This window comes from Hippocampus zosterae, chromosome 10 (genome assembly GCF_025434085.1).
Source record: "Hippocampus zosterae strain Florida chromosome 10, ASM2543408v3, whole genome shotgun sequence".
NCBI classification, from domain to species: Eukaryota; Metazoa; Chordata; class Actinopteri; order Syngnathiformes; family Syngnathidae; genus Hippocampus; species Hippocampus zosterae.
Window position 1 is genome coordinate 15,421,878 of NC_067460.1, and position 27,466 is coordinate 15,449,343.

Consider the following 27,466-nt stretch of genomic DNA (forward strand, 5'->3'; position numbering starts at 1 on the left):
GGCTTCAAGTGTGGTTTTCCACATCCTCATCGAGTTCGCAACGAAGGCTCTTAGGGTCCTGTTCACCTTATACAACTCCAAGCATTCAGTGATCCATGTATGTGGCATCGAGTCATAGGCTTTCTTGTAATCAATCCAAGCTGTGCACAGGTTGGTACGTCGGGACCTGCAGTCTTGTGCGACTGTTCTGTCAACCAGGAGTTGATGTTTGGCTCCTCTAGTATCTCTACCAATGCCCTTCTGTGCTTCGCTCATGTATTGATCCATGTGTCCACTTATCTTAGCCGCAATGATGCCTGACATGAGCTTCCATGTTGTGGAGAGACAGGTTATTGGCCGATAGTTGGATGGAACTGCACCCTTCGAGGGATCCTTCATGATCAGGATCGTTCGCCCTTCGGTTAGCCATTCTGGGTGAGTCCCATCCCTCAGCAGCTGGTTCATTTGTACTGCTAGGCGCTCATGGAGTGCTGTGAGTTTCTTTAGCCAGTAGGTGTGGACCATGTCCGGGCCTGGTGCTGTCCAGTTCTTCATATCTGAGACTCTTTCCTGTATGTCTGCCACTGTTATGGTAACTGGGTTCTGTTCAGGGAGGTTGCTGTGCTCCTCTCTCAGGATCACCAGCCATTGTGCACTGCTGTTATGTGCAACCTCCTTCTCCCATATGCCTTTCCAGTACCTTTCAGTTTCCAGTCTTGGTGGGTCGGCTCTGTTGTTAGGACCCTGCCACTGAGCGTACACTCAGTGGCAGGGTCCACTATATATATATATATATATATATATATATATATATATATATATATAACACCCATGCTCACAATCACACCTAGGGACAATGCATACATTAGCCTTCAATGCATACATAGGGAGAACATGCACAATAGGACCTGGAATAGAACTCTGCACCTCTGCACTGTGAGGCGGACGTGCTTACCAGTAGACCACCGAGCTGCCTCCATCTATGAAATTGAAATAAATTGTGTGTTTTTCAAATTATGAACAATGGGAAATCAACAATTTTTTTTATTATTTTTACAATTTGTCCCTTTCAGGTTCATTGGTAAAAAGGCATGTACATGTACATACTGTTGTCAGAATGACTGAAAGGAAGTAGGTACACCAAACCTCAAAGACCACAGCTTATCCTCTTTTACAATACACATACATTTTCCCCCTCAACACAAGCAGAAAAGTAAATTTTCAAAGTTTTTGATCAAATGTCACATTTGACTTCAAGGGCAAATGCAATGGGATGTCGCTGACAAGAATATCTTGGTTATTATTGACTAAAACGTCATAGACTGTTCTGGTATCCATCGGATGTGATTAAAACACATTCACACCTAATGACGGTTTAACAGTCGCTGATGATGCACACTCGCCTAACCTGTGTGCGGGCAGCAGGTTCCCATTGAGGATGTGAGAGTTTTATTATTTTGGTGGGGATGGCACTTGGTGTACTGTAAAATGTTTGAGACCCACTGGCACTGTCCAATGATATTTAAAAGAAACACTGGGGGTCAGTGTCGTACAACAGATGAGAACAATACTTTTACTTTATTATTATTATTTTGTAGGACCTTTAAATTAAGGACGTTGGAGAGTTGTGCTTATTAACTTAGTTGCTGTTTTGGTTAAGGCATTAGACAGGTCACCTGAGGGGCAGAGGTGCTGCTGAGAGAGAGAGAGAGAGAGAGAGAGAGAGAGAGAGAGAGAGAGAGAGAGAGAGAGAGAGAGAGAGAGAGAGAGAGAGAGAGAGAGAGAGAGAGAGAGAGAGAGAGAGAGAGAGAGAGAGAGAGAGAGAGAGACAGCACAGCGTTTGTTCTACAGCGTGATAATTCTTTAAAGTGCAAAAAAAGAACTATAACAAAACAGTTTCACCAAGGTGACAAATCAAAACCTTCAAATAGATTCTCGTTATTAATTCGAGTTGAAATGGTAGCAATAGTTTTGGACTGTGTATAGTAAGATTTTAAAAAATGATGCACATTTTTTAATCTTACTATAAAGCGACTCAATTCATTTTCCGACATCGTAGAATTTACATTTATCTCTCAAGGCGTGCCGTTGTCATGGTAACCCATAGTGTTCGAAGTCAACACGGTCTGGTTTACAACTCACCGCGAATCACTGGTTGCGATATTTTAATACGTTCTGCATATTCAAGGCGTCTTTTTTATCACTCGACACACATAAAAATCGACAGTGTTCCGTGCTGACAAAAGTTCACTCATGTGAAAAGTTCCTTACGCGTCTGTGCACCGATAAAAAGACCTGACGCCAAACAATAACAGCATGGATTCAACTGAAGACTTGGACGTTTTCTTGAAGAATGTCGACGAAATATGTAAGTAATATCCATAATATGTGGTCATCGAGTTCGGACTTTCTGTACTCTAAAATAAGCAAGTACTGTACTTGCAAAATGAGACTTTTCTCAGATTACATTTGAGTTAGTGTTAATGTTATGTGAGCTTCTGTTAATTTGTGAAATGTACAGTTTTAATTTGGTATTGCTCTATGATTTAATATACATAATTTTCTAAGGACTATAGGGTCTTAACAGCTGTATTTAATACAATGTTTTCCCCAGACAAGTGTGTAAAGGACCTCAACTCGTCAGACAGTCAAGTCCAGCAGGAAGCTATCAAGAAGGCAGATTGCCATATTGCAGCCTTAAATAGATCCTGCAGGACAAAAGTCAACAAGACCACAATCAATACAAACCCATCATCTCAGCCTCCTATGGTAAAGATACACACACACACACACACACACACACACACACATTAAAAAAATGCTTTAAATATCTCCTAATTGTCAACAATATATTAACAATTCTTGATGTTTTGCAGGATGCCCAAACTGAGAGTACCGGTAAGGCCCGATGAAAAGAAATATTACATTGGACGTCCCTTATAATGAAGGCCAACAGATTCTTTATTTTACTCGTTATTGTTATTGTGTATCTCACCCGAGGCCGCGCATTGAGAGACACAGAATTGTTTTTCTTTTCATGGCCAGAGAATTTCATGAGATTTATGGAGAGAGATGCAGAAGACAGGAAGAAGAGGAGGCTCGCTCAGGAGAAAAAGGCCACTGGTATGTTGTTACCTGCCACTTCAATTTGCTGTTGGGAGGTGGACAGGTTGCTGTACTGTCTGCGGAGCCAGTTGTATTTCCTGTTTAATGTTTGATGCTTTTTGTCCGCACAGTGTTTAAGGACAGAGGGAATCGAGCCTATGCCCAAAAAGATTATGAGACTGCTGTGAAATATTACAGTGAAGGCCTGGCTGAACTACGCGACATGCAGCAGTTGTATACTAACAGAGCACAGGTGACTACTTTTATACACGTTTTCACCCTTTAATTCTGCGTTATGGAAATGAAATACAATAAAAGCATGCAAAATCACTTTTCTGGCATCGCTTAATCCAAATGGACAAATACAGCAGGTCTTTCAGTACTACTTAAAATGTGAGATACTACACCCCCAGTTGCTCCTGATGCTGTGTCATTAGTGGGTAAATGTTTTTAACAGTGTAAAGCGCTTTGAGTACCCGAGGTAGGTATAAGCGCTACATAAGTGACAGCCCATTTATCATGTACCCCAAAGTTCTGTTCTTGGGTCTTTATATTTGAAATAGATTTCAAACCTAGAACAGATTCTCATGTTATTTCTGTTGACAATAATAAACAATGCATATATACATTCTCATTAGACAATGGGGTGTTTCTGCACTATTTAATGATATCCAATACTGTCTTCACATTATGTATACTTTGCATATGCAGTATATACGGTATATTGTATTAATGAAACAATGTTTTTGAAGGCGAAGAGAATGGTATATCGCAACTATGTGGCAGTTTAAGAAGCGGCTCAAAATTTATTGTGAAATTAACGTTAATACCACTCAGAGAGTGTCAATCATAATACTTTCTTGTAAAAAAATGTGTTTCTAAAATGGTCTTGAATAATAATAATGATAAAATTGTCTTGAATAGTAATAATAATGTTTTGCTTTTTCCTCGCAATGAAATATATATTTCCATATCGGGAATATAATATATAATAAAAAGTCTATATAACATATGACTTGGAGACTAATTGAGGCCTGGTCAACAAAGGTAAATATGACATTGACACTATTGTGTCGGATTACCGTATTTTTCGGATTATACGTCGCTCCGGATTATAAATCGCACCAGCCAAAAAATGCATAATTAAGAAGGAAAAAACATATAAATCGCACTGGAGTATAAATCGCATTTTTTGGGGGAAATGTATTTGATAAAATCCAACACCAAAAACATACAAATCATCTTGAAAGGCATTTTAAAATAAAAATAAAATAGAGAACAACAGGCTGAATAAGTAAGTGTACAGTATACTAACGTTACATGACTGACCTGCCTGGTAATGTCAGTAACGACGTAACATATAAAGAGTTATTCAGATAACTCTAGCATAAAGAACATGCTAACAAGTTTACCAAACTATCAGTTTCACTCCAAATCACTAAAATCCAATGAAATTTTCATCCTCGGTGTCACTTTTAAACAACTCCCTCAACTCGGGAGGTAGACGATGCGCCGCTTCCTCTTCTGCCTCGCTTACGTCAGACTCATCGATTTATCAACAAAGGCAGAGAGCGCCATCTTGTGGTTTAATGTGAAAATAACACGTGAAATGACATAATCATGTGTTAATAATTTCACACATAAGTCAACAAAGGTAAAAATTACATTGGACGCTATTCTGTCGGATTACCGTATTTTTTGGATTATACGTCACTCCGGATTATAAATTGCACCTCAAGCCAAACTATGAAAAAAAACTGACTTGTAGTCCGGAAAATACGGTCTATATACAATTGTGGTGTACCAAATGTCTCACTCGTTAATTGTACCGTAATTTCATCTTTATATGATGGATGCAAGTGTATTTTGACCCACAAGCCCCACCTTTCTAAATGTTTGCATCTCCATAGGCTTACATCAATCTGGAGAGGTATGAGGAGGCCATCAGTGACTGTGAATGGGCCCTGAAGGTGAGGTACTGCTGGAGGTTGGTTTCAGTCATTTGCAGCCTGGTTTGTAAAAGCATGCCACTCTGTGGTCAGATGGGTTCATGGGATGCATTTCACAGCAAAGCAGTCATACAGAAACACGGAGCTCTGTTGGCAAAAATGTAACCGTTTGTAATAAAGCCAGTTTTACTGCCAACAGCTGGCAGATTTTTGTAAGACTGCACAGTTTATGAAACAAAGTGGAAGTGACAAATCACTGTTGTAAATACAGCTCTTTGCCCACCTCTATATTCATGATGTTAGTCACACCTGAGCTATTTATATTGGGACACACAAATGTGAAATGTCACTCTCCCATTTTGCTCCGTTGATTGCTTCCACTCTTCTGGGGAGACTACTATATCATTTCATACCTTAAAGGGAATAACTCCGCCCTGATTTTTTACTACTGCACCATAATGCTGGCTGTGATGATGGCGCTTGTAAAGTTAAGTTTGATGTCAATTACTCAATAGACATAAGCCACAGGTGTTAAAGTTAAGGCCCGGGGGCCAGATCTGGCCCGCCACATCATTTTATGTGTTACGCGTAAGCAAATCAAGCATGTCAAGTTCCACGATGCTTGCTAAAGTCTGAACCAAAATTCCAAATTGTCATATGTAATCCACAATAACAGTCATTATTCTTGACGTCTAATTTTAAAACTACTTATTCATCAATTTGTCGCATGATGTGTTTGTAATGTGGAGGGGATTAAACATTTATATGGTTTCCCCAAATTTATAACGGCCCTCCAAGGGAAAACCGTAACTATAATGTGGCCCCCGACAAAAATGAGTTTGACACCCCTAACGTCAGGGCAAGACTTGAGAATTTTCCAAGCCGAAACTGATAACAGTCAAATGTTCCTTGGCAAATCGCTTATGACATTAATGATATGACATTTTTCTCAGGACAGCATTATTATTAGAAAAAACACCAGCTCAGAATTCAAACACAGAATTTCCACAAAACAGCATGTTTATGAACAACAAGCAGCAACTCAGCGGTGACATTTTACCTAACATACACGTCAGAACACAAGAGCATTGACGTGAGTTGGGTGAATGCTCAGCCACTGTTGCATGATGGTAATTCTTGTCCCCCCCCCCCCCAAATCCCCTGCTTGCTTACTGCTGGAATAGCCAGGTTAAACCTGTCGTCATTGATCTGGGCCCAACACGGCAGCGGGTTCCGCTTGGTGGGAATTTACTGTGTTTGCAAATAATCACCGACTTTTGTGTGGGCGGCGGAATTTCCCGTTCAACTTTCACATTGATAGCATGTGTCATGTTGTGTTCAAAGGGGTTCAAACAGACACATTCCACAAGGCAAGATTTTATTTTCAACCGCAGGCAAAAATGACCATGCTGGTCGGCTTGGCAACATTCGGGCATCATCAGTGTAAAAATCCTAGATGCGGTAAAGTCAGGCCTTCAAAATAAAAACACGCTATCTGCCGCTGGATATGGCTCTTTCTCCTCCTCAAGCCAAAAAAAAAAATGTGATTATCGGACCAGTCGACGACATACTCTAAACGTCACACTGGAGTAGTAAACCCGACAAGTCAAGTTTAGTTTTGACAAATTCCAGCACAGTGATCGCTGGGTTGGCTGGTGGTGGGCACGTTACAAAACAAACAAACAAACTAATCAATGTACTGTATTTGGGGTCCGGTGCTTGGCAACCATTGCTCCAGTACAAATTTGTGTATTGCTTCAATAGGATATTCAAAATTGTTGGCTATCTATTGGCTGGCCGGTTGATTTTCTTGCTGCTCTCTTTCATCTTTGTTTTCACTTCCGTCCAAAGACAGCTGTCTGGTTTTCATTTTCTTGAAGATTCCATTATAAATTCAGTCTTCCAGGAAACACCCAAATCTGAAACTGAATCAGTATTATTAATGTACTAGTGCCGCCTTGCAGTACGAGTTACACCACGAATAATTTTTCGAGACATGGGAAATGCTTGGGTTAATGAAAAGCATCTTTGTTGCGGCGGTATTATGACCCTTTGAGCAACTGATATTTGATCACAGACAGTGGAGCAACACATGTAGGCAACCAATGTAACAAAACTGACAGGTATATATTATTTACGGTATCTTCTGTGAAGAGCAACTGTAATATTATTGCAGTTTTTTGATTAACTGAGACCATCACTATGTCCTGTATAGCTGTTTTATACTGCCCCCAGGTGGCCAAGGCACTTCGTACGGTCCACTGATTTGAAGCCAACAAATCTTTGAAAAAATGAATAGCTTCTTTCCTTTCTCTTCAATTATGTCATGACTTTTAATTTTTTTTAAACACAATATTACAAAAAACGAAAATTTTCTTTTGATTTTTTTGGTGGTGGATTGGGGAGTTCGGGGAGACTGAAACAGATTAACAGTGTTTTTATTGATTGCAATGAGAGAACTATCATTTGAGAAATGGGTGTTTTGCGTGGTTACCTAACAAAAATAGTCATATCTTAAGGCACCGCTATAATGGGAAAACAGCTCACAGCATTATCAAGTTGCAAGATATAATTGTGCCCTTCCTAACGCTGCACTCTTCCTGGTGTATCAGTGTAATGGGAACTGCATCAAAGCTTACCTCCACATGGGCAAGGCGTACCTTGGGTTGAAGAAGTATAGTGAGGTAAGTACGAGAAGTGCTCATTAGATCAAATTGCACCGTTTCTTTTTTCAGACATCGCTTTTGTGCCGCCACAGTATGCTCATCATCTCATCTAATGGTGATGAGCACTTTTTAACGCTGATACTTCAATGCCGGGTGATCCCTTAACGAGTTAACCGGATTTCAAGGCACAGCAACTATATGAGGCAGCTGCCAAGCTTACTGTCCATCCACATTGAAAAGTCTTTTTTTCTTTCGCTTTTCATGCGAGATTTCCTTGAATTTGTGCTGTCAACCATTAAGCTAAAAACCCCGATCCGTATTTTTGTAACATACTTATGAAGAGACAGAAACTCTGGAGCTGTTCAAACAGTAGCGGATGGAAGTGGCGGCATTGTTAATAATGTCTTTATTATTGTTTATTTACTTATACAGAGTGTGGAAAATGTATAATGCAGAATAGCACATATATGAATAGCTCATTCAACATGACCAAAACATATTGACTTTTGACTCCATGGCAATCTTAGACCCTGTGGTAAATGATGAATTATTTATTGAGGGAGTGTGGATGCACACTGTATTAGACAAATGCCTCTCCTTTTTTTCTCCCCACCCAGTCCAGAACATGCTTTGAAAAAATAGCTCAACTTGAACCACAGATGGAGAACATGGCTAAAGGTAAAGTATGAGTCATTCGCAATTTCTCATCTTAAAATGCTGTTCTGGAAAAAGTAAAGACAAAAAAAAAAACACACTGGACCTTTCTTGGCATTTTGGCAAATACGACTAATCCAGACTTTAATGACAAGATTTGGATTTGGTATTTGGGAGTTATGTTGTTGGTATACCTGTGAATATTCTCCTGCATCCGAGTCCTTTCATTCTCTGCGCAGTGAATCGATTGCAACGGACCGTTCTGGTTGTCTTGGAAGATGTTTCGCATTTCATCACAAGCACAGCCGCCTAGTTGCAATCGATTCTCTGCTGCCCCAAGTATGTTGTCAGCGGTTTATAGATTAAAACCAATAGGTTCATTTTTCTCAAACATGTGATAGCCTTTTACAGGCTCATCGTGTTGTCACAAAGTACGCCAGTGCATCATTTTCAGTTCACAAAAACACACAATAAAATACAAGAAATCATTATTTATACTGCATAGCGCTTTCACAACAGCTGCAGCTATAACAAAGTGCTTTACGGAACATTTTACATAAAATCATAGAAATAATACAACAGGACGCAATAATGAAACAGAACAAAAATGATTAATGCGAATAATCTTGCAGTTAATTAACCGTTTCATGCACCCTATAACCCGATAACATGATAAGTCGCCCGCTGTAGTAACCGCTGTCCCTGAAAGGGGTGAAAATCAAACGGCTACAGTGGAATATTAGCACTTACATAAAAGGTTGCTGTAAAAATGATGTAAGAGCAAAACTTCACCACCCTAAAAAACTCTTTAGTCATTTAATGCATTTTTATATAATTACATTCAGTACTTGTTAATGATGCCCATTTTTTTTTCATTTTTTATGGGCATGGCCTGTTTTTTTTTTTCTTTGTAATATTATTTCCTGGCTTATTTTGTCACATTCTGTTACTGACTGTCTGAACACGGTAACTTATACTCACCCAAACTCATTTGCACATGTCTCCCCATGTCCATTATATGCGAAATGCTGGCTCCTATAAGGAAAAGCCATTATTGCCTCCACGATGACACATCCAAGGTTTGCGATATGAAATTATTTTAGACCGGTAACAAGAACATTTCGTGCCGCCACATTTGGCTGTATCAGTGACCGAGCGCTCATTAAGCCTTGACAGTTGCAGTGGCATTAACTTGTTAGCTGAGGCGGGGCTAATGGGTGCCTACCGTTGGTGTCGAACAACATTTCAGCGTGTGATTTGACTGAGATGATCCTATCGTCTCAAAATGTCACACCTTGGATACCTGAAGACGTCTGCAAACTTATTTTTCATCTTAGTGGTAACGCCACCCACTGGCTAAAGGAAATACACGTTTTATTCTTTAATGTTTTTCCCCTGAGCGGGTTAACCAGATTTAACCACATATTTGCTGGAAAGAGTGTTTTAAAACACAAAGTTTGTAACTTCTTGCGAAACGCAGCGCAGTTCGCCAAGAAAACAACGCAAGTTTTTAGGGTCTTCACATGCACAAAATGTCGTGAAACTGTCAAAATCATCAAGATTTTAAGAGTTCATTGTGCAATTTTTGAAAAAAGGGCTCAGCAGTGCTCCGTACGAATTCAAAAATATGTTCACATGTGTTTACAAATACATTCCAAGGTGTACTAACTCTAGCCATCATTAAAGTTTTTTTTTTTTAACTTGCGGCTGCTATGGAGTTTTCAGATTCCGAGCTACAAAGTTCTGAATGCCCTACTTGGATAAGAACAAATAAAGGGCTTTGGCAGGATATGACTTTTGCATTCCTGTAATGCAGAATACCTGACCAAGATAGATCTGGAAAAGAAGAAGGAGAGTGAAGAATTCAACGCCAGGCAAGATTTTGACAGGGGAGTGGAAAAGGCCAAACTGATCCCTCAGCTTGTGGAGAAGCTGTCAGAGCCTGGGCAGATGCTGCTCTACTATTGCGGAATATTGGAGATTCTGGCCCATGCTGTGACTGACAGTGAGTGTTCTTTTTACACTTTCTGCCTTTGAACAAGAAACTGTCTTCTTTGAATCAATTTGTGGTCATTCTAGTCTTTCTTAATAATCTGCTCCACTGATTCAGCGGTCTCGAAAGGGCTAGTAAGTTACAAAAGGAAATATATCAAGAAAAGGTAGCGATTAAGTGCTTAGCGTTAATCACCCGAAGCACAATCACAAATGGGACTTTTCGATTACAATCATGAGAGGGTAAAGCTAGAATAATATTTCTGACACTGTTACAGGGCTGGACTACCGGTTATCATGTCTGCCCCTCAGTTCTCAGGCTCGGGGGTTTGAATCTTGGTTCTGGTCTCCTTTTGTGAAGTTCTCCACGTGGTTGTGCGGGCTTTCTTCGGGCACTTCGGATCCCTCCCAGATTTCAACAACGTACATATGAGATTAATCGATGAGTACATTTTTCTAATGTGAGCGCGAATGGTTGTTTGTCTATACGTGCCGTGCAATTGGCTGGTGACCAGTCCAGTGTGTACCGACATGCCTTTCACCCAGTCAGTTGGGAAATTTTCCAGCTCACCTACAACCACCAAGAGTTGCAAGTGCAATAAAAATGGATCAATGAATTTCCCAACTGTTTCATCAATCTGGTGATTCACATTTATCAAATAAATATTCACCCAAAATCAGAAGTTGGTCAGGGAACGAATCATGATTTCTTGGGATGTAATGTATTATAAAGTAAGACAAGATGATGAATAATGTTGAGAAGATTAAATGCCAGCTGTCTTTGAGCAGTAGGCGGGGGAAACCCTGAACTGGTTGCCAGCCATTCGCGCTCACAACCACACCTAGGGACAATGTAGAATGTTCCATTAGCGTAGCGTGCATGTTTTTGGAATGTGGGCGGAAACCGGAGTGCCTGCAGAAAACCCACGCAGGCACGGAGAAAACATGCAAACTCCACACAGAAAGGCCGGAACCGGAATCAAACCCTTCATCTATGCACTATAGGGGTGACATGCTAACCAGTCGATCGGCGTGCTGCCCCGACAGTGGATCATGTTGTTGATTATTATTTATTATTACATCCATCGATTAACCGAACCTCATATCGTCACGACGGTTGCAGGCATGCATTCCAGGTGTCTATTTTTACTATTATCCATCCATCCATTTTCTGATCCGCCTTATCCTCACAAGCGGCGCGGGGATGCTGGAGCCTATCCCAACTGTCTTTGGGCAGTAGGTGGGGGACACCCTGAACCGGTCATCAGCCAATCGCAGGACACGCTGAGACAAACAACCATCCGCGCTCACACTCACACCTCGGGACAATTTTGAGTGTTTAACAGCCTGCCGCCATGCATGTTTTTGGAATGTGGGAGGAAACCAAAGTACCCAGAGAAAACCCACACAGGCGAGGCCGGTGGAGAGCATGCAAATTCCACACAGGAAGGCCAGAGCTGGAATCAAACCTGGTACATCTGCACTGTAAGGTTGACGTGCTAACCACTCCTCCACTGAGCCATCTTTATTTTTATTATTAATCTGTAAAGTTGTTTTTTTTTTAAGCTTGAGCCTGAAGTTTCCTCTCTTAAAGCTACCAGCACCCTCCTTTGTGGTGACCCAACGGTTGACTTTGAAAGTCTGAACCACTTACACTAACTCACCTTGAGGTATTGCCGAAAGGCAGACGATGTCATTTGCACGTAATCCATCATGCTCACTGCCTTCTTTTACTTCCAAATAGGAATTTTAACACACTTTTGCAACCCTCCCACAGTACAAATACAGATGACTAGTAATGAGACCGGGGCCAAGAATGACAGCTCTTGATTTACATATCATGTAATTGTTTTTACTGCATCACTCCACGACATTACCGCACTTCATTTTGATGACTGCTGAGTGATTTAATACCTGTCCCACCATACAGTTCAGAAAAGGGCAAGACTTGCATAACTCGCCACCGAAACTATCTCAGAAGACTTGACATGATGCCTTTCACTCAATGTGAGAGCTGCAATGTCGCCACACCCTCTATAGCTTCCATATTGTCATAAAATACGGGACACTGTCAACTCATGTCATTTCCTGCTTTCGCCCTAACAGGCAGCGGCCAAACGCTTTTCAGGCTGCACAACGGCTTCAGTATTATCGACAGCAATGACACAACGAGGAGGTAAGGAGACCGGAGGGGGAGTTGGCTGTCAGCTCTCAACGGGGCTTTGACAAATGGCGCAGCAGATAGGCACATTCACCGACAATGATGGCCGAGTGAAGGGAGATCCCTCTCTTAACCTGATTCCGCTCTTGTTGTGCAAGGACGAAATTATAATCAGAAGATTGAAATAAGTGAGCCCCCCCCCCCCTCTCAGATATTGGAAATCGTGACCCCTCATGTCACACCAGTACGGTTATAATTAACTTATTCCGTTCTCATGAATTGTTAGCACTGCCATGATCAAAGTGAGAACACTCAGTGTCAGGGGAGTGCAGCTGGAAATAGATAAAAATAGCACATTTTCATCATGCTATATTTCTGGCCGAAGTGTTGAAATCATTGTTCATCCACACTCAGCAGGCACTTCATTTAGGTTGACATGCACATTTGATGAAATCCAATTTGAGAACTCTTATCAAAATGTTGCGAGAGGGAGGTCTCAGTTTTGCAATGGATACAATGAATACAAATCATGAAATCGAACATGGGGACGGTATTTTCAGCCTGATCTTATACCATAATACGGGCAAAAGCTGAGCAGTTTGCATGTAGACACATTTTCTCACATAGACAGCTCAGAAAAATCATAAAGGTGTGGAGTTGTGTAATTTCATACATTCATGGCTAGGCAAGCACCTCAGTGCCCCATAAAGCAACTAAAAAGTCACTTTTAATCAGGAAACACATCTATTTATCTTTGTTTGTTTGTTTGTTTGTTTTTTTGCCACAGTTGCCTTTTGCAGGAAGCAAATGACCCATGCAGCCAAGACTTGTGTGTCAGCGTTCTCAATGTTTGGACGATAGCATGCAGGGAAAACGGTATGTCGATAATGAAATGACAAGCCAGTGTTCTGTCTTCGCTCTTGTGGGACTCTTGTGGGAACGGAAAGAGTAAAATCCTCATTGTAAAATAACGTGCAAAAGTATTGCCTTGTATCATTATTGCACAACTTGCTGTCATGGACACCTGAGCTCGCTTTTGTCGAGTTGGCTTAGAATTCTGAATACAGCGATTCATCCCTTCGTCTCTATTAGACCCAGCAATTCTCTTCTGGATGAATGGACACACATTCTCACAATACGTCATTCATCATAGGAAGTCATAGAAAGAGCCGACGCGTAGTAATCTTGTGACAGGTCGTGCCAAATCCGAAAACCTCATGAATGAGGTACGGATGATAAAAGCGCCATGTCAGATGAGGTGATGGATTTATTGGGAAATATATTGATAAGTTAGCGGGTTTACTCTCATTGAATAAGTTGTTCCTCGAATTTGAATTTGGAATCGATTTACATTGTAATTTAAAATTTCAATGCTGTAATGTGCCCTTGCGGTCTTACCAAGACAGCTAATTACCATCTAAGTCTTGACAAACACGCCATATCTAAAGAGGAGGAGCTACCGTAAAAAGGGTGTGGCCTGATGTTGGCTTTACTTCTATTACTCAGTAAAGGTGGATGAAAGGGCTTAAGGGATTATCGACTCCTTAAAAGCGAGGTGATGAAACCTTAGACGAGTCTGAGTAAAATTTCCATCCCCTCCGGTGACCGTGTTAGAGCAGGTGAGGGATAAGAAAAAGTTTTAACCCTTTGAATGTTCAGTCAGCCAGGACATTCTCGATCGTAAGCGGGATATGACACTTGCATGTTTTGATTTTCATGTGACTGTCCTCTTTGTGTGGCTTTCAGAGGAAAACCAGAAAACGCTGTTGACATGTCCAGCGTCCAAAGCGTCCATTGTTCCCTTGGTCTCGGCTGAAAATGACGCAATGCAAAAGGAGTGCCTGGAATTGTTATGCGTGTTCTCGCATACTGCACATGGCAGACGTCTTCTCATTGACAACTTGGATGTCCCCACGTATGATGTTTCGTCATCATTGCCGTGATGCTTTTTTTTCTGTGTAACTTTTTTACATTTGCTGCGCCGCAAGTTCCTCTCCTTCAACAATGTGTGATAATTTCAACTTCAATTCCAGTTCAGTTACAACTTTGAATAGGGCGTCATTTTAGGCCAAATTAAAATCTTAATGACTTTGCTTTGGAATAATGCTGGGAGTATTAGCGCGGCATGTGAGGATTTCTGTGATAAGCTATGAAGTATTACAGCCCTCGCTTCTTTCCTTGGCATTTTATCCTCAGCACAACCTCTCTCAGCATTTTCGTGCCGTCTCCGTAAGAATGCAATTTCAAGTTAATAAGGTGCCATTTGCCCAAAACGCTTTTATCATTTCCCCACCTTTGTGTCCCTTCTTTTTACTTTATTTCCTATCTGTTCTTCCTTAATCTGACTCTAAAGGTTAACAAGGAGCCTCATGGCGTGCATCTCGAGGCCAGCGCCGCAACGGGAGAACAGAGCGGTCCTCATTCTGCAGGAGTTGGCGAGAGAAAAAAAGTATAAGCTCAGCACTACAAACACGATTCTCCTCACATAACACCAAATGATTTGGATTTCCAAATGTGGAAACACACGATACCACAAGTCTGACTGTGACCCGGAGGCCAGCCTATTATACCTGCATGTATCATATCTGTATTAAACGCACTTCAGAACGTGGCTCCATCGCAGAAAGGTTCTCGGAGAAAATGGAAAAAGCAGAATCTCTCATAAATCAACGTGCGGCCCAAGTGTTAATGTCTCTTCAAGGTAAAGAGCTGTTTTCAAGCTGGTGCCCTTTTCTGAAACCTCATGAAAACAGACAAGAAAGGACAACCGGGGCTCTTGAACACAGCAAGAAATAAGTTGACGTGCCAGGCACTGAAATGGGGTGATCAATTTCCGCCGTCTCTCCTCGGAGAATTATGTGGCACTGTTTCAATGGGGTCAAAATCGTGCATTTCATCGGAATATGCACACTTACGGGCCACAACCGTTGATTTCCTGAAAACGAAGTACAAACAATCTGTCTTGAACGTGACAGCTCTGTTTAAATGGACAGATAGGCATTCATTCGGCAGTGTTTATTCCTCTTGATTTTTACAATGCTGAGAAGACCGACTTAAGCTTCATTTGTCCAATATAATATGACCACCTCCTCACTTCAGTTTTTGATACTGCTTGCGTTTGGAGTGTCAAGATCCAGAGTTCTCTAGTGTGGTCCTACTGTACTGTAGTAACACAACAGGCTCCCTCTAGTGGTATGAGAAAGAATCACTGCCTAAATACAGTTCCAAGTTTGTATTTTTTAGAGGTGGTACGTTGTGTAAAAACGTGGAAAAATCTGGTCTAGTTTATTCAGTTGTTCCCAATTTCATGTCAAGAGAGAACAGACTGTGATATATTATGTTCAATATAGCATGGAAGCTTTGCGTGCCCTGTGTTTGGCGGCAAAAAGGGTGTACCCGGGTTACCTGCAATTCTAATGAGCAAAAGCGCAAAAGAAAATGGATTGGATTAAATGTATTCGTCATCATCTCGGCTTTGCGGATGCTGAGTCTAATCTTCCAAGGCAATAATTAAGTACTGAAGTGGCGAAATGTTTCAGAGTTGGTTTGACATTTCTTGTTAATTAGTTGGTCATCGAATGAACCAATTTGTTGCCTTGAAAGGTTGCATTTGCTCGCTGTGAACTCTCCCATGTGGAGCGGGCGAGGTGACGAGCATGTCGTCGAACTTTAAATGTGTTTTGCAGATTTTGCTTTCAGCTAAGAACTGCGCTGGCAGACTCTGTCTCTGAGCCATTCACAACAATTATGGTGAGATGATGATACACAGATGCAAGATTGACTTTTTTTTGTGCATTTCTAATGTATGTCTTCTCTTTCCAGAGCAATATCAGCATGGACAATCGTCACGTCGTCCCTTCGCTTTTATCAGCTGTCGGCAGTCTGAGTAGAGATGACGTCATCCGTCACACTCTTGCTCACGATGCAGAATGTTGGAAGGCCTTCCTGCTTGCCATCGTGAGTAGCATCGCGTATGCGTACTGATTAAACGGCTGATTATTTTGGAAAAAAAAAAGATGTCTTCAACAGCTCAGTTGTTTGTCTCAGTTTTCTCATGTTACGTTTGCAAGCTGAGCTGTGGTTCATCGTGACCTGAGCCATGAGCAACTGTCATGTCATTTTCAGTTGACAGCAAGTGGCAAAATGGCCGCCTTCCCCAGCTAAGAATATTTATATGCACGTACATGAATCTCACAATTCAATCTCCGCTCTGTATTAAATATAACACATACACGACCCTCGTCAGGATAAGCGGTTCAGATGATGGATGGACATGCGTGTAAATAGAAAATAATCACTTTGTCACATTTGCGAGGTGGTGGTGGACCCAAAAAGCAGGCGAGAGGGAGGAGCAGGGTGTATTTGAAGAAGTGTATTGATAAAACACAGAAAACTAAATCCTAAACAAACACAGTCCCAAGTCTCAAACAAAAACCATAACTGAAGCTCAAAACTATCAATAACAGAAACATGACCAAAAACATGACAGCATCAAAGAGCAACAAACAAACATCACAGTAGCCAACAGCAACAATGACCTGACCATGAGTGCTCGGGCTGGGAGTCCTTTTAAAGCCACTAATTACCTAACGACCAACAGGTGTGCAGCTGCAGGGAAAAGCCCCACAGTGCCACCTGTTGGTCCCAAACCGAATCATGACACACTTTATGATTTATTCATTTCGGAAGGTGTGCTTTTTTTTCTGGCTGTATGACCGTCTTTGCAGAAAAATTGCATCGCATGCAGTTTCAATGAGATACTTTACCCTCTGCTTGGCTTGATCATCAACCTTTCAACACTGACCTCCACTGTTATTCAGGTAATGTTATTCTTAGCCATCAAATTCTTTGAGAGCCACATTGAAAAAACAACAACAACAACAAAGCCGCATATATTTGTGGATTGTGATGAGTGTTTTCTGGTATTAAGAGGCGAGGGGTTTATTTATAGGAAAATGCATTTTCACTCTGTGGCTGCTGCCTGGACCTGCTGAGGGATAATGATGAAGACATTGTTACGGTGAGTGAGCGAGTGATCATTTTTATAGCAATCTATGACAGTAAAACACAAAAACAAAATTCATGGAAAGGACCTAACTCCCTTAACGTTTTTTTTTTTAAACAGTCACACTGAAGTTTTCTGAAAAGTTTTCTTTTCCACAGCAACACCACATGACATTTGCGAGTTATTTTCTGGCTTGTAAGCCCTCAGGCAACAAAGCTCGAATCTCGAAGCTGAATTTGTCAATGTTCAGGGGTACCGCTGTATTTGATTAAAAGCTGCGCTTCCATGCGCTGCTGTCTGCGCTAATGGCCGTTTCAGCAGTTCTGCTCTACCTAAACAGGGGCCTTTGTGTTTCCTCACTTCCACCCATCTGTCTCATCACTCACTTTTATGACACATCAACTGCCTGGCAGGCTTATTTTTTTCTCGTCTCATAGCTACATCCTTTTTTTTATGTTGTCTACTCTTCCTTGCTATCTTCCCTCACTGCCTTTTTAACACATAGTTGAGTTCCCTAAAATCCCTCAAGCATGAATACCAAATACCGTCCCCTTAGAAGCAATTACCAATGCCCTTTTTTTTACATTGCCTTTGGCAATAAGTAATACACCGTTTCAAGAAATCATCAAGAAACACCGTATGGACAGATGAGTGAGAAACCTCTTAAATTGTTGGATTTGTCTGTCTGATGTGATGCTAGTCATCTTGTGTGCCCCCCCCCCCGGCCCCTGTATCTTAATTCTTCATCCTGTGCTTTTATGCTTCCCATCTTCTGGGAACAGTTTGCGTAAAGCCTTACAAACTGGATGAATGGAGCTGAAAAGATGTGGCCAACTCCCATGTTTTCTTGTAGTTTCACTTCCTGTCGGACCAGTTTTAAAATGAAACATTTAAAATTGCATTGAAATAAATTGCCTTCCAAACCAGACAACTCTGACCACCTGCACAATGATTTTTAGCTTCTCGATTGCTTCAAATCGGTCTCGAATGCTGATTGATTCCATGGACTAAAGTTCGCACTTGGTATCCATTCTCCGTTTACAACCAATCTCCATTATGAGTCAGTCCTCCTGCAAGAGGTCATTTTCTTTCATTTCTCTCTCTCACATTTTCCCACCCTACCCAGTAATTTCTTGATACACTCCACAGTCTGAAACTCAACCAGCTTTGCTTTAAATTCCCTGTGCTTTTTGTCTGAATAACCGTTGTTCGGACAACATTCTTTTTTTTTTTTGTATTTGTTCTCCAGAGAGCCTTGGGTGTGCTGAGCACCGTCCTCCCTCAGTCCTCCGAGGCTGTTACTCATGTTGTTCAGCGAGATGTGGTGAAGACGGTGCAGCGACAGCTCAAGGTGCCCAATTGTAGACACAACCAGAGTTCAGTCTAGCGGTATTGGATTGGATTAAACTTTAATGTCAAATGTACTGAATGTATGTGAAACATACAGCACAGATGAAATTTCTTCCCTTATTGCTTTTAAATACGGGCGGCCCGGTAGTCCAGTGGTTAGCACGTCGGCTTCACAGTGCAGAGGTACCGGGGTCGATTCCAGCTCCCTGTGTGGAGTTTGCATGTTCTCCCCGGGCCTGTGTGGGTTTTCCCCGGGTGCTCCGGTTTCCTCCCACATTCCAAAAACATGCGTGGCAGGCTGATTGAACACTCTAAATTGTCCCGAGGTGTGAGTGTGAGCGCGGATGGTTGTTCGTCTCTGTGTGCCCTGCAATTGGCTGGCAACCGATTCAGGGTGTCCCCCGCCTACTGCCCGGAGACAGCTGGGATAGGCTCCAGCACCCCCCGCGACCCTCGTGAGGATGAAGCGGTACGGAAGATGAATGAATGAATGAATGCTTTTAAATACAGGCAAGCAAGTTTATTTTATAGTACAGTAAAAGGAATGCAGTGGAACACATTTTTGACTTGACTTTTGTTTTGAAGGATTATAGACCGAGGCCACTGGGGTAAAAATAACAAACCAACATCGGCGATGGGGTTGGAAATTTGATCAATTGAACCCTGCGCCTCTGCACTGTGAGGCGGATGTACTAACCAGTCTGCTACCGTGCCGCCCATGATAAATTCATTTGCGCCCCGAAAAATGGAAAAATATCAATATTATAATAAATAATATAAATAAATGAAAAATATCACCCGCATGTCTTGTTTTTGTATTGTTATTTTTTGTTGCGCTACTTTTATTCAGTTCAAAAGCATGTTTCTCAGTTCAACGTTTGTCCAATGTTGTGGGTTTCTTTTTTTTATCTTTTATTTTTTGACGGGCTGCCAGCAAGCAGACTTGGCTGCCACGAAGTATGCTCTAAAGATTCTGACGGTGTGCACGGCGGCCAGCCAGTTGGCCCGGGAGGTGCTGGTGAAGTCTGACAAAAGTAAGAAATGATTGACAGAATCTCCATACTAATCACAAGCACTCAGTATATTTTAGGCTTTACCGAATATGGAAAATGCAATTCCTTTCCAATTTGCTCTTCGTTGATTATTCGCCACAGAGCTGTCTGTTCTCCGTCGTTTGCTGAGCTCCAGCTCGGATGAGATGGTGTCAGGAAATGCTGCCCTGTGTCTGGCCCATTGCCTGGAATTTAAGGGTGTTGCAAGCAACCTGCTTGGCACTGATATTGTGCTTGAGTTGCTTCGCCATGCTGCCGGAGACGCGAAGAGGACAGCCGTGCAGCAAAATGCGGCTGTTGCACTGGGGAAGCTGTGTCAATCCGAGCCCAGGTGCGCCCTGACATCACCCGCCAAGCACACGTTGGTTTATTATCGGATAGAACCGGGTCTGCAGCAGCATTACATGACGAGAGCTCAACCGGATAATGGTTTTCCAAAATTTCTCAGCTCAAAACCAAAGTTAGAAATGTAATTCCTCTCCAGCGCACTTATTTACCAATCGACATCGTGGATTGACTTAACATTGACATGTCCTTTCCTTAAACTAATGATAAAGGAGGCAAAAAAACAAACGGCCTTTGCTAAGAATTTTTTTTTGTTCGTCTGACCCATAATGCATGAGAAAGAAATTCCAAACTCAATTTAACACCGAATACAGCCGCTTGTTATATTCAGTCCACAGCAGACCGTGTCAATAGCTCTCATTTACAAAATTCTCCTCACCGATTAGACTCGATGTTGTGTAAAATCAAAGTCAAGCACATGCCGGAAGCGATTGCCCTGCAGCGACACCTTAAAAAGTGTCTCTTTGTTTTAACCCTCCCCAGACCAAATATCTTGACCTTTATTCATAAAAGCACAGACCCTGTCACCATTCTAATTTTATTTTTCAGGCACGTGAACAAACTCCGAGAGCTACACGGCTTTGAGATCCTGCACTCCTGTATGAAGCTCATTAAATAAGGATATCAGAATGGTCATTTGATTTATTTTTATTTTGGTGCAACTTAGAACCGTGTTCTTGACTGGCCTCGTTTTTCAAGGCCATGTAGAATGTATCCTCATTAGCATCGAGATGCAGCGACGATGGGGCCACTTCAGTCAGCTTTGCCATATTAACGTGATGAATACATCCCAAAATCACATTCCGTTATTAATGATGCTGGCTTTGATACATGAATTCCGAAAGATATTTGTCCCAAATACTTCAGGAGCCTGGCAACATGAATGAATGATACTCGCTAAGCTAAAGTAACACCCAGTCTGAATAATACGCCCCTTGCCTTATAACGCTCACAGCTGCTATAAATATATTTATTTTAAAAAACGTTTGTGGTTACATATCTTTAATATTCTGTGGATGATCTGTCGTTTTGACAGTTATGTCCAATCTACATGATGAATTATTGAATCCCTGGCTGCTTGTAGTTCCTGTATTTGAGTGGTGTAGATGTCAAATGTATTTAAATGATACAAGTGCGTTGAAAAGTGAGGACTTCATTATGAACTGGTTGGACAAAAAAACATCGGGTCAGATTGAAAGAGGAACTATTTAAATAGTGAACAAACCCTCAGCGGGAAGGTCAGAGCTGGAACTTGGAAAAATTAATGTTTGCACACCCTACTATGTGTTTGGACAACTGTTCTGTGGATAAATATGAGCATTTTTTCCCCTTCCTCTTAACGAGAACATTGCAAACAGCAGATGAATATGTTGACTGTGGAATGAGGTCATCCTGTAGCAATACAGTATCTCTAAAAGACCTTATTTTGGAAAATTGAAAACGGGGCAACACATTTTTCCTGTTTGTTCAATTATATTTATTTGTATTTCCATTCTATTTAGTTCATTTTTAAGGGAACCTAAAATACGCAATTTGATTTATCCTTTTTATATTTAACCGATGTAGCGTATCGTGATGCACCGGACCAGCCCGTAAATACATCGTCCGTTCGGGAAAAATGAACATATTTTCTCCAAATGCCCCATGGCCTCCTCGCCTCAATTCACAAATTTACTCACTCAGTCTGTACGCTTGAACACGTAGCTGACATATTTGAAAGGAGCCATGACTTTCTTAATGTGATTCCTAATGTGCGGGTGTTGGAGTGTGTCTATTTGACTTTTTTGCCATTTATCCTGACGGACATTTGTGGGGTTTGAGTGAATCCCACAGGCGGGTTTGAAAGTTAGTTCTTGGACACTGAAACACTCATGCATGCTTTCATGGTACTGTACTTACTTGGTGCATTGTGGCAAATAAGTATCCGTTTATGCAAAATGTTCTAGTAAAATGAACGAAGAAATACTCAGCGTTGCAAAGGAGCGTATCCCAACCCCTTATTACGTGAGAGGTTTAGAGGTTTGCCCGAAGACATTTGTCTAGATAAAGGATTTTCTTCATGAAAGTGTGAAGCCCCTTATTGTAGCCTCTATTCTTTGACAGAAATATCTCTGATAATCACCCAAGTCCATAGTTCATAATGTGTCAGCATAATAATAGTTTATTTTCCATTTACTACTGCGCAGCACATTATGGCCCAGAAAACTAATAATTTTTGATTTTAAAAAAGGGAGCTGTTGGGCAAAACAATAGGACCACTGAGAGAGGAAATCCGATATGGAGAAAATTGAAGCACAAAGACAAGGCAAACCAGAAAAACAGAAAAGGCACCTGCGTGTGATTTATGACCTCAATGATGTCTCCAGGTGCCTGTGACTATAACTCCGCGGTGCCCAAACGTTTTTGGGCGTTCGCAACCTCTGTGATCGAGCCGTTACCCAACCAATGAGCAACAGCCATAACAGCCCCAAACACGAAGGAAACAAAAAGTCTATACAAGAGTTTGTGAAAAGGAAATCACCGCCTACCTTAGTAAATACCCGACATGGAGGCATGAGCTGTATGAACATCGCTATTGTAGCTCGAGCGTTCCGTTCAAAACTGTTTCTCCCGGCTTTCCGAATTCCCATTCTTTGCCAGTGCCATTGCTGATTTGCAGATGAAACACACGTTAAAAGAGAATAATAATCATTAAAAAAATACATATCGCATCAGTTCTGATCGCAAGCTGCAATTGCAGACTGCTGACCGCTAAAAACTTCCGATGATGTAGGTCACGCGCCACCATCGGTTAAGGGTGACCTGCTTTTTTATTTTATTTTTGAAATAGCTCTTGTGGAAGTGAGACTGATAGAATACTTAGGGTGCAGTCTACACTCATGCAAAAATCGATAATATTAACGCTTTCAGGGACATCTGACCATGCCATCAGGTTAGAGCAGGGGTGTCAAAGTCAGGTCCTGCATGTTTTCTAAGTCTCCCTGTTGCAACACACCTGATTCAAATGAACAGGTTCAATGTCAAGCTTCCGCAGAGCTTGATGATGATCTGATCATTCAATCAGGTGTGTTGCAACAGGGAGACTTGGAAAACATGCAGGACAGCAGCCCTCCAGGACCTGAGTTTGACACCCCTAGGTTAGAGGGTGCACGAAATTGTTAACACACACACACACACACACACACAAACATATTTTTTGGTCTGTTTTTTTATCCCCCATTTTCCTCTACATCCCTCGCAATCCCGTTTGCGACTAGTCACGGTCTACCGGTCAATGGCAATCGATTGGTTGGGCAACCCTGCTCTAACTGATGGAAACAAGACTGAATTCACGACATTCACCGAATCAGATTTATTAAGGCACCATTATTACCAGAAAGCCCAAAGTAAGATGGATCAATAGTCAAAGCCATCAGCCTCCATATGTTTTAATGGTAAACTACTTCCTGAACTGTGATTGGCTGTTGATCAGTTCAGAGTGTGCTCCGCTTCTTGCCCAAAGACAACTGCGATCGACTGCGGCACATACTAAGAATGATGGATGGACTACCTAGACAATTGCGAATTACCTAATTTCTCTGGACAATTTCATTTACCGTACATGAAATACGGAAGAGCAGTAAATGGTCATCAAGGACGCAGTGAGAAAAAACAAATCGCGCAACCAGTCATTAGCTCATGCCTTTATATACATGGTCTTTACATGCACTGGTTTTGTAACATACTTTCAAAGGCAAATTAATGTCATTGTTCACGGCAAAGACAGAGACAATAAGTCCCAAGTCCGGTTCTACATTTATCATTCATGTCCTTTCTTTGCCATCACCGGTTTCAGTGGTGCCAAAAGATAAGCTGCCTGTAGATTTAGCCCTTTTAATGAAGCAGTGAGCTGAAGTTTAGTGAGATTTGCTGTAGTTTTGTGTGATGCCTTTCATGACCTGCTAACTTTTATTTCCCAAATAGGTTTGGTCACTTTTCATTTGTGAGTCGGCTTTTACTTACTTTAGGAAGTAAAATTTGAGTGCAGCCTGCGTTCACAAAAGAAATCCTTGTGGTACTTTTGTACCCAATGTTTCCTTTTGGGATGAAGGCATTTTATTCTGAATCGGTGTCGAAAAGATTGCCCTTGAGGAGAAACATGAGGGATATTTTGTTCATGTGTTGCATTTGCAGTCGCGGCTGAAAAGTATTTCACAAGGTTTCCGCAGCAACAAATAAGATATCTAAAACCACAATGCCAGCAGATAATAAACATTAAAACTGTCTGCCAAGTGACACCATCTGCAAGGCATTTTGTTGCATTGGGCATCGTGTAAACTGATGAACGGATGCCACACCATCAAAACCCATTCTTGGTGTGCATATCTAATTACCGGTCCACCAGCTATTGTGACTAATGTGCTTCCAGAGTCTTCAATCCTCAAATTTCCCCAACATCAACCAGTCAATTAAATCGATCCATAGATTCACATTGAAATAACAATTCCAATAGATCTCAATGAAATGATCATATGCCTTTAAATGGCTGATGAATGCCATGTCTGAATCCAAAGGTTCATTTGTGCGCGTACACAGAACTGGTCCTCATCCTACAAGCTAATGAGGATAACAAAACCATTATCGCTACATAACTGCAGGCTGAGTGTGTATCGTTGCAGTTACCAATGACGACGGTCTTTAAACAATGATGAAAACAGCCTTTTAAACCAGAGACGCAATGAGTACCAATCAGTTAGCGTGCGATCCATCTTCCACTTTGACAGAACTGAGGATTTAAAGCAAGGAAACAACTTGACCAAGTTCAGTGTAATCCAGTTGATGGATGGGAAGAGGTCAATTCCTCCATCCCCAAACCTCATTATTGGGTTTACGTCACGAGTCCCTTCAAGAACGAGAAGATATATTGTGATGGGAGAGATAAGTCACGAAAAGATTACAGTGCAGCAGACATACATTTTTCCTCAGCGAATGCATGGCACAAGTGAGATACTCTAGCCACTTGAGACAAAAGACAAAAGGCATGCTGTGTCTGGAATACAAAAGGGAACCGGTCACTGCAATCGAAAAGCATTTTCTCACCATAGCAACCCATGTTGACTTTGGAGCTCTGGGAATCTTCCGTAGAGTAAGACACCTTACAGGACCGGAATATTTAAACCAGACAAAAGGTTTTCTCTCACGCACATAGTTCAATATTTCCTGTCCAAATCAGTTGATAGTTCACAGATAGTTCACAGACCAGGTGAGCCTTATGCCTGATTGTATGTGTTCACTCGGTAGAGATTTCCCATAAGCAAGGTTGAAACGTAAGGGAGACCCAAAAGCTCTGGAATGAGCAAGTTAGTCTTGCTCCCAACCTTCTTATATTTAAATCCTGTTTAAAAACACATTTGTGCTCCCCGGCATTCTCACACCCGATATGAGTGTGTGGATTTCCATCCATTCATCTTCTGGCACGAGGGTCGCGGGCGTGCTGGAGCCTATCCCAGCTGTCTTCGGGCAGTAGGTGGGGGACACCATGAACTGGTTGCCAGCCAATTGCAGGGCACACAGAGACGAACAACCATCCGCGCTCACACTCACAGCTGGGGACAATTTAGAGTGTTCAATCAACCTGCCGTGCATGATTTAGGAATGTGGGAGGAAATCGGAGTACCCGGAGAAAACCCACCCAGGCACAGGGAGAACATGAAAACTCCACACAGGGAGGCCGGCAATTGAACCCTGCACCTCTGCACTATGAGGCAGACGTACTCACCAGTTGATCACCGGTGCCACATTTGTGGTTTTATTTATTTTGTTGTCTTTTTGTACACAAATCTTTTGGTGTTCTGACTGTATTTTGTTTTCAATGTAATATTTTATGACTGCATTTACTGATGTACCGCATACTTTGGTCAGCTCTGTGGTTTTCAAGTGTGCTTTACTCAAATTGTGTGACTGGATTGGATTGGTGGGAAAAAAATCCTCAACCCCAACCATGTGAGGTCACTGTCTTGCCATTTTTATCTCAAAAATGGAAAGAATTGAAAAACCCACAAACATGCCCCAAACCACACCAAAACTCAATTCTTTAATTCTCCGTCCACGTCCTGGCTGCCGCGCCACAAAGCTGTGGGTAGTCTTTTTTTCCTTACAGAATTCTTCTAACTACCGCAACGGCTTGCAATGAAAACTTGAAGGTATAAGAAAAGCTCTCAGAGGTCTAGTGCTTTTGGATACTGAAACACAAGAAGAGGACATGAAACACTGCAGGCAAACTGGGGGCAGGATGTGACCTGCACCACTAATTCGATAAATCTAAACAAAGGGTATGTTATTTCTTTCTGACTCTATTTGATTTAACGATTGAACCACCTATCTAGATAAAGCAGTGCAGAACTGATAAAAGGCTTTTTCATCCCTGTACTCTGCTATCGAAACCCAAACACATCAAGACAGACAAATCTCCTCAAAGTTCCCCCACAGGCTTGGCTGTTCCTGCCAGCGGATTTACACCTTGACTTGCAAAACAAGTCAAGTCAACAGTATTTATAGAGCACTTTCAAACAGCCATCGCTGCATACAAAGTGCTGTAGATGGAGCAATTTAACATGCACAATAAACAGTAAGACAAATCGATAATAAAGGCGGTAGAAAGCACCAAACAGTAAAACCAAGAACAAATCTAAGTCATACTGAGTCGAATGCCAAAGAATACAAGTGAGTTTTGAGGCTGACACAAAAGGTTCTGTCAGCTAGATAGGACCTAAACCACTCAAGAGCACTGCCGCCAATGCCCACCAAGTGCTGCGAACGAGTCAGCGCCTTGTACGCCACCAACACAAGCCTCTTCACCTTTCTCAGAAAACAATGTTGATGAATGTTCATTACAGTATACGGTCTTATAGTTAAAAATTAAAGTAAATACGTGTACTGTTGTAATCTTTTGTAGTGTAAATACTGTTGACATATCTTAAACATGCTGGTACCTGCGATGTTTCTTGCTTGCAATAACATCAATAAACAGGCAGACAATGAGATCTTGGACAGCGGCTCTTCCATCCAGCTTACTCCCACATGTACATACACATAACTGGTCTGTTGTCAACTGCCTGTAGTTTGAGACCTTCACCAACAGGGTGCTAGCATACTGTGTAGCAGCCATGAGATCCCGGTTCACATTCAACTGTATAAAAACATTGCATCCACATACCGGTACAGAAGCA

The 27,466-nt window shown here is 41.7% G+C and overlaps 1 protein-coding gene across 1 annotated transcript; it reads left to right on the top strand.

Moving 5' to 3' along the window:
• Positions 1–1,888: 1,888 nt before the first annotated feature.
• ttc12 (tetratricopeptide repeat domain 12) lies at positions 1,889–20,888 on the top strand. The gene is made up of 21 exons (XM_052079195.1): positions 1,889–2,347; positions 2,594–2,748; positions 2,856–2,877; positions 3,025–3,102; positions 3,216–3,337; positions 4,995–5,054; positions 7,646–7,717; positions 8,317–8,377; positions 10,170–10,358; positions 12,452–12,521; positions 13,294–13,382; positions 14,253–14,421; positions 14,860–14,955; positions 16,193–16,256; positions 16,329–16,463; positions 17,234–17,326; positions 17,458–17,526; positions 18,761–18,862; positions 19,796–19,895; positions 20,016–20,244; positions 20,808–20,888. The coding sequence occupies exons 1-21, from the start codon at positions 2,296–2,298 to the stop codon at positions 20,875–20,877; spliced, it is 2,097 nt and encodes a 698-aa protein (XP_051935155.1). The 5' UTR covers positions 1,889–2,295; the 3' UTR covers positions 20,878–20,888.
• Positions 20,889–27,466: the final 6,578 nt, after the last annotated feature.

Coding starts and splice junctions, on each gene's coding strand:
- ttc12 (XM_052079195.1), top strand. CDS start 2,296: ATGGATTCAACTGAAGACTTGGACGTTTTCTTGAAGAATGTCGACGAA. Junction 17,327..17,457: donor TGACCTCCACTGTTATTCAG/GTAATGTTATTC, acceptor GTTTATTTATAG/GAAAATGCATTTTCACTCTG. Junction 17,527..18,760: donor ATGATGAAGACATTGTTACG/GTGAGTGAGCGA, acceptor TTTGTTCTCCAG/AGAGCCTTGGGTGTGCTGAG.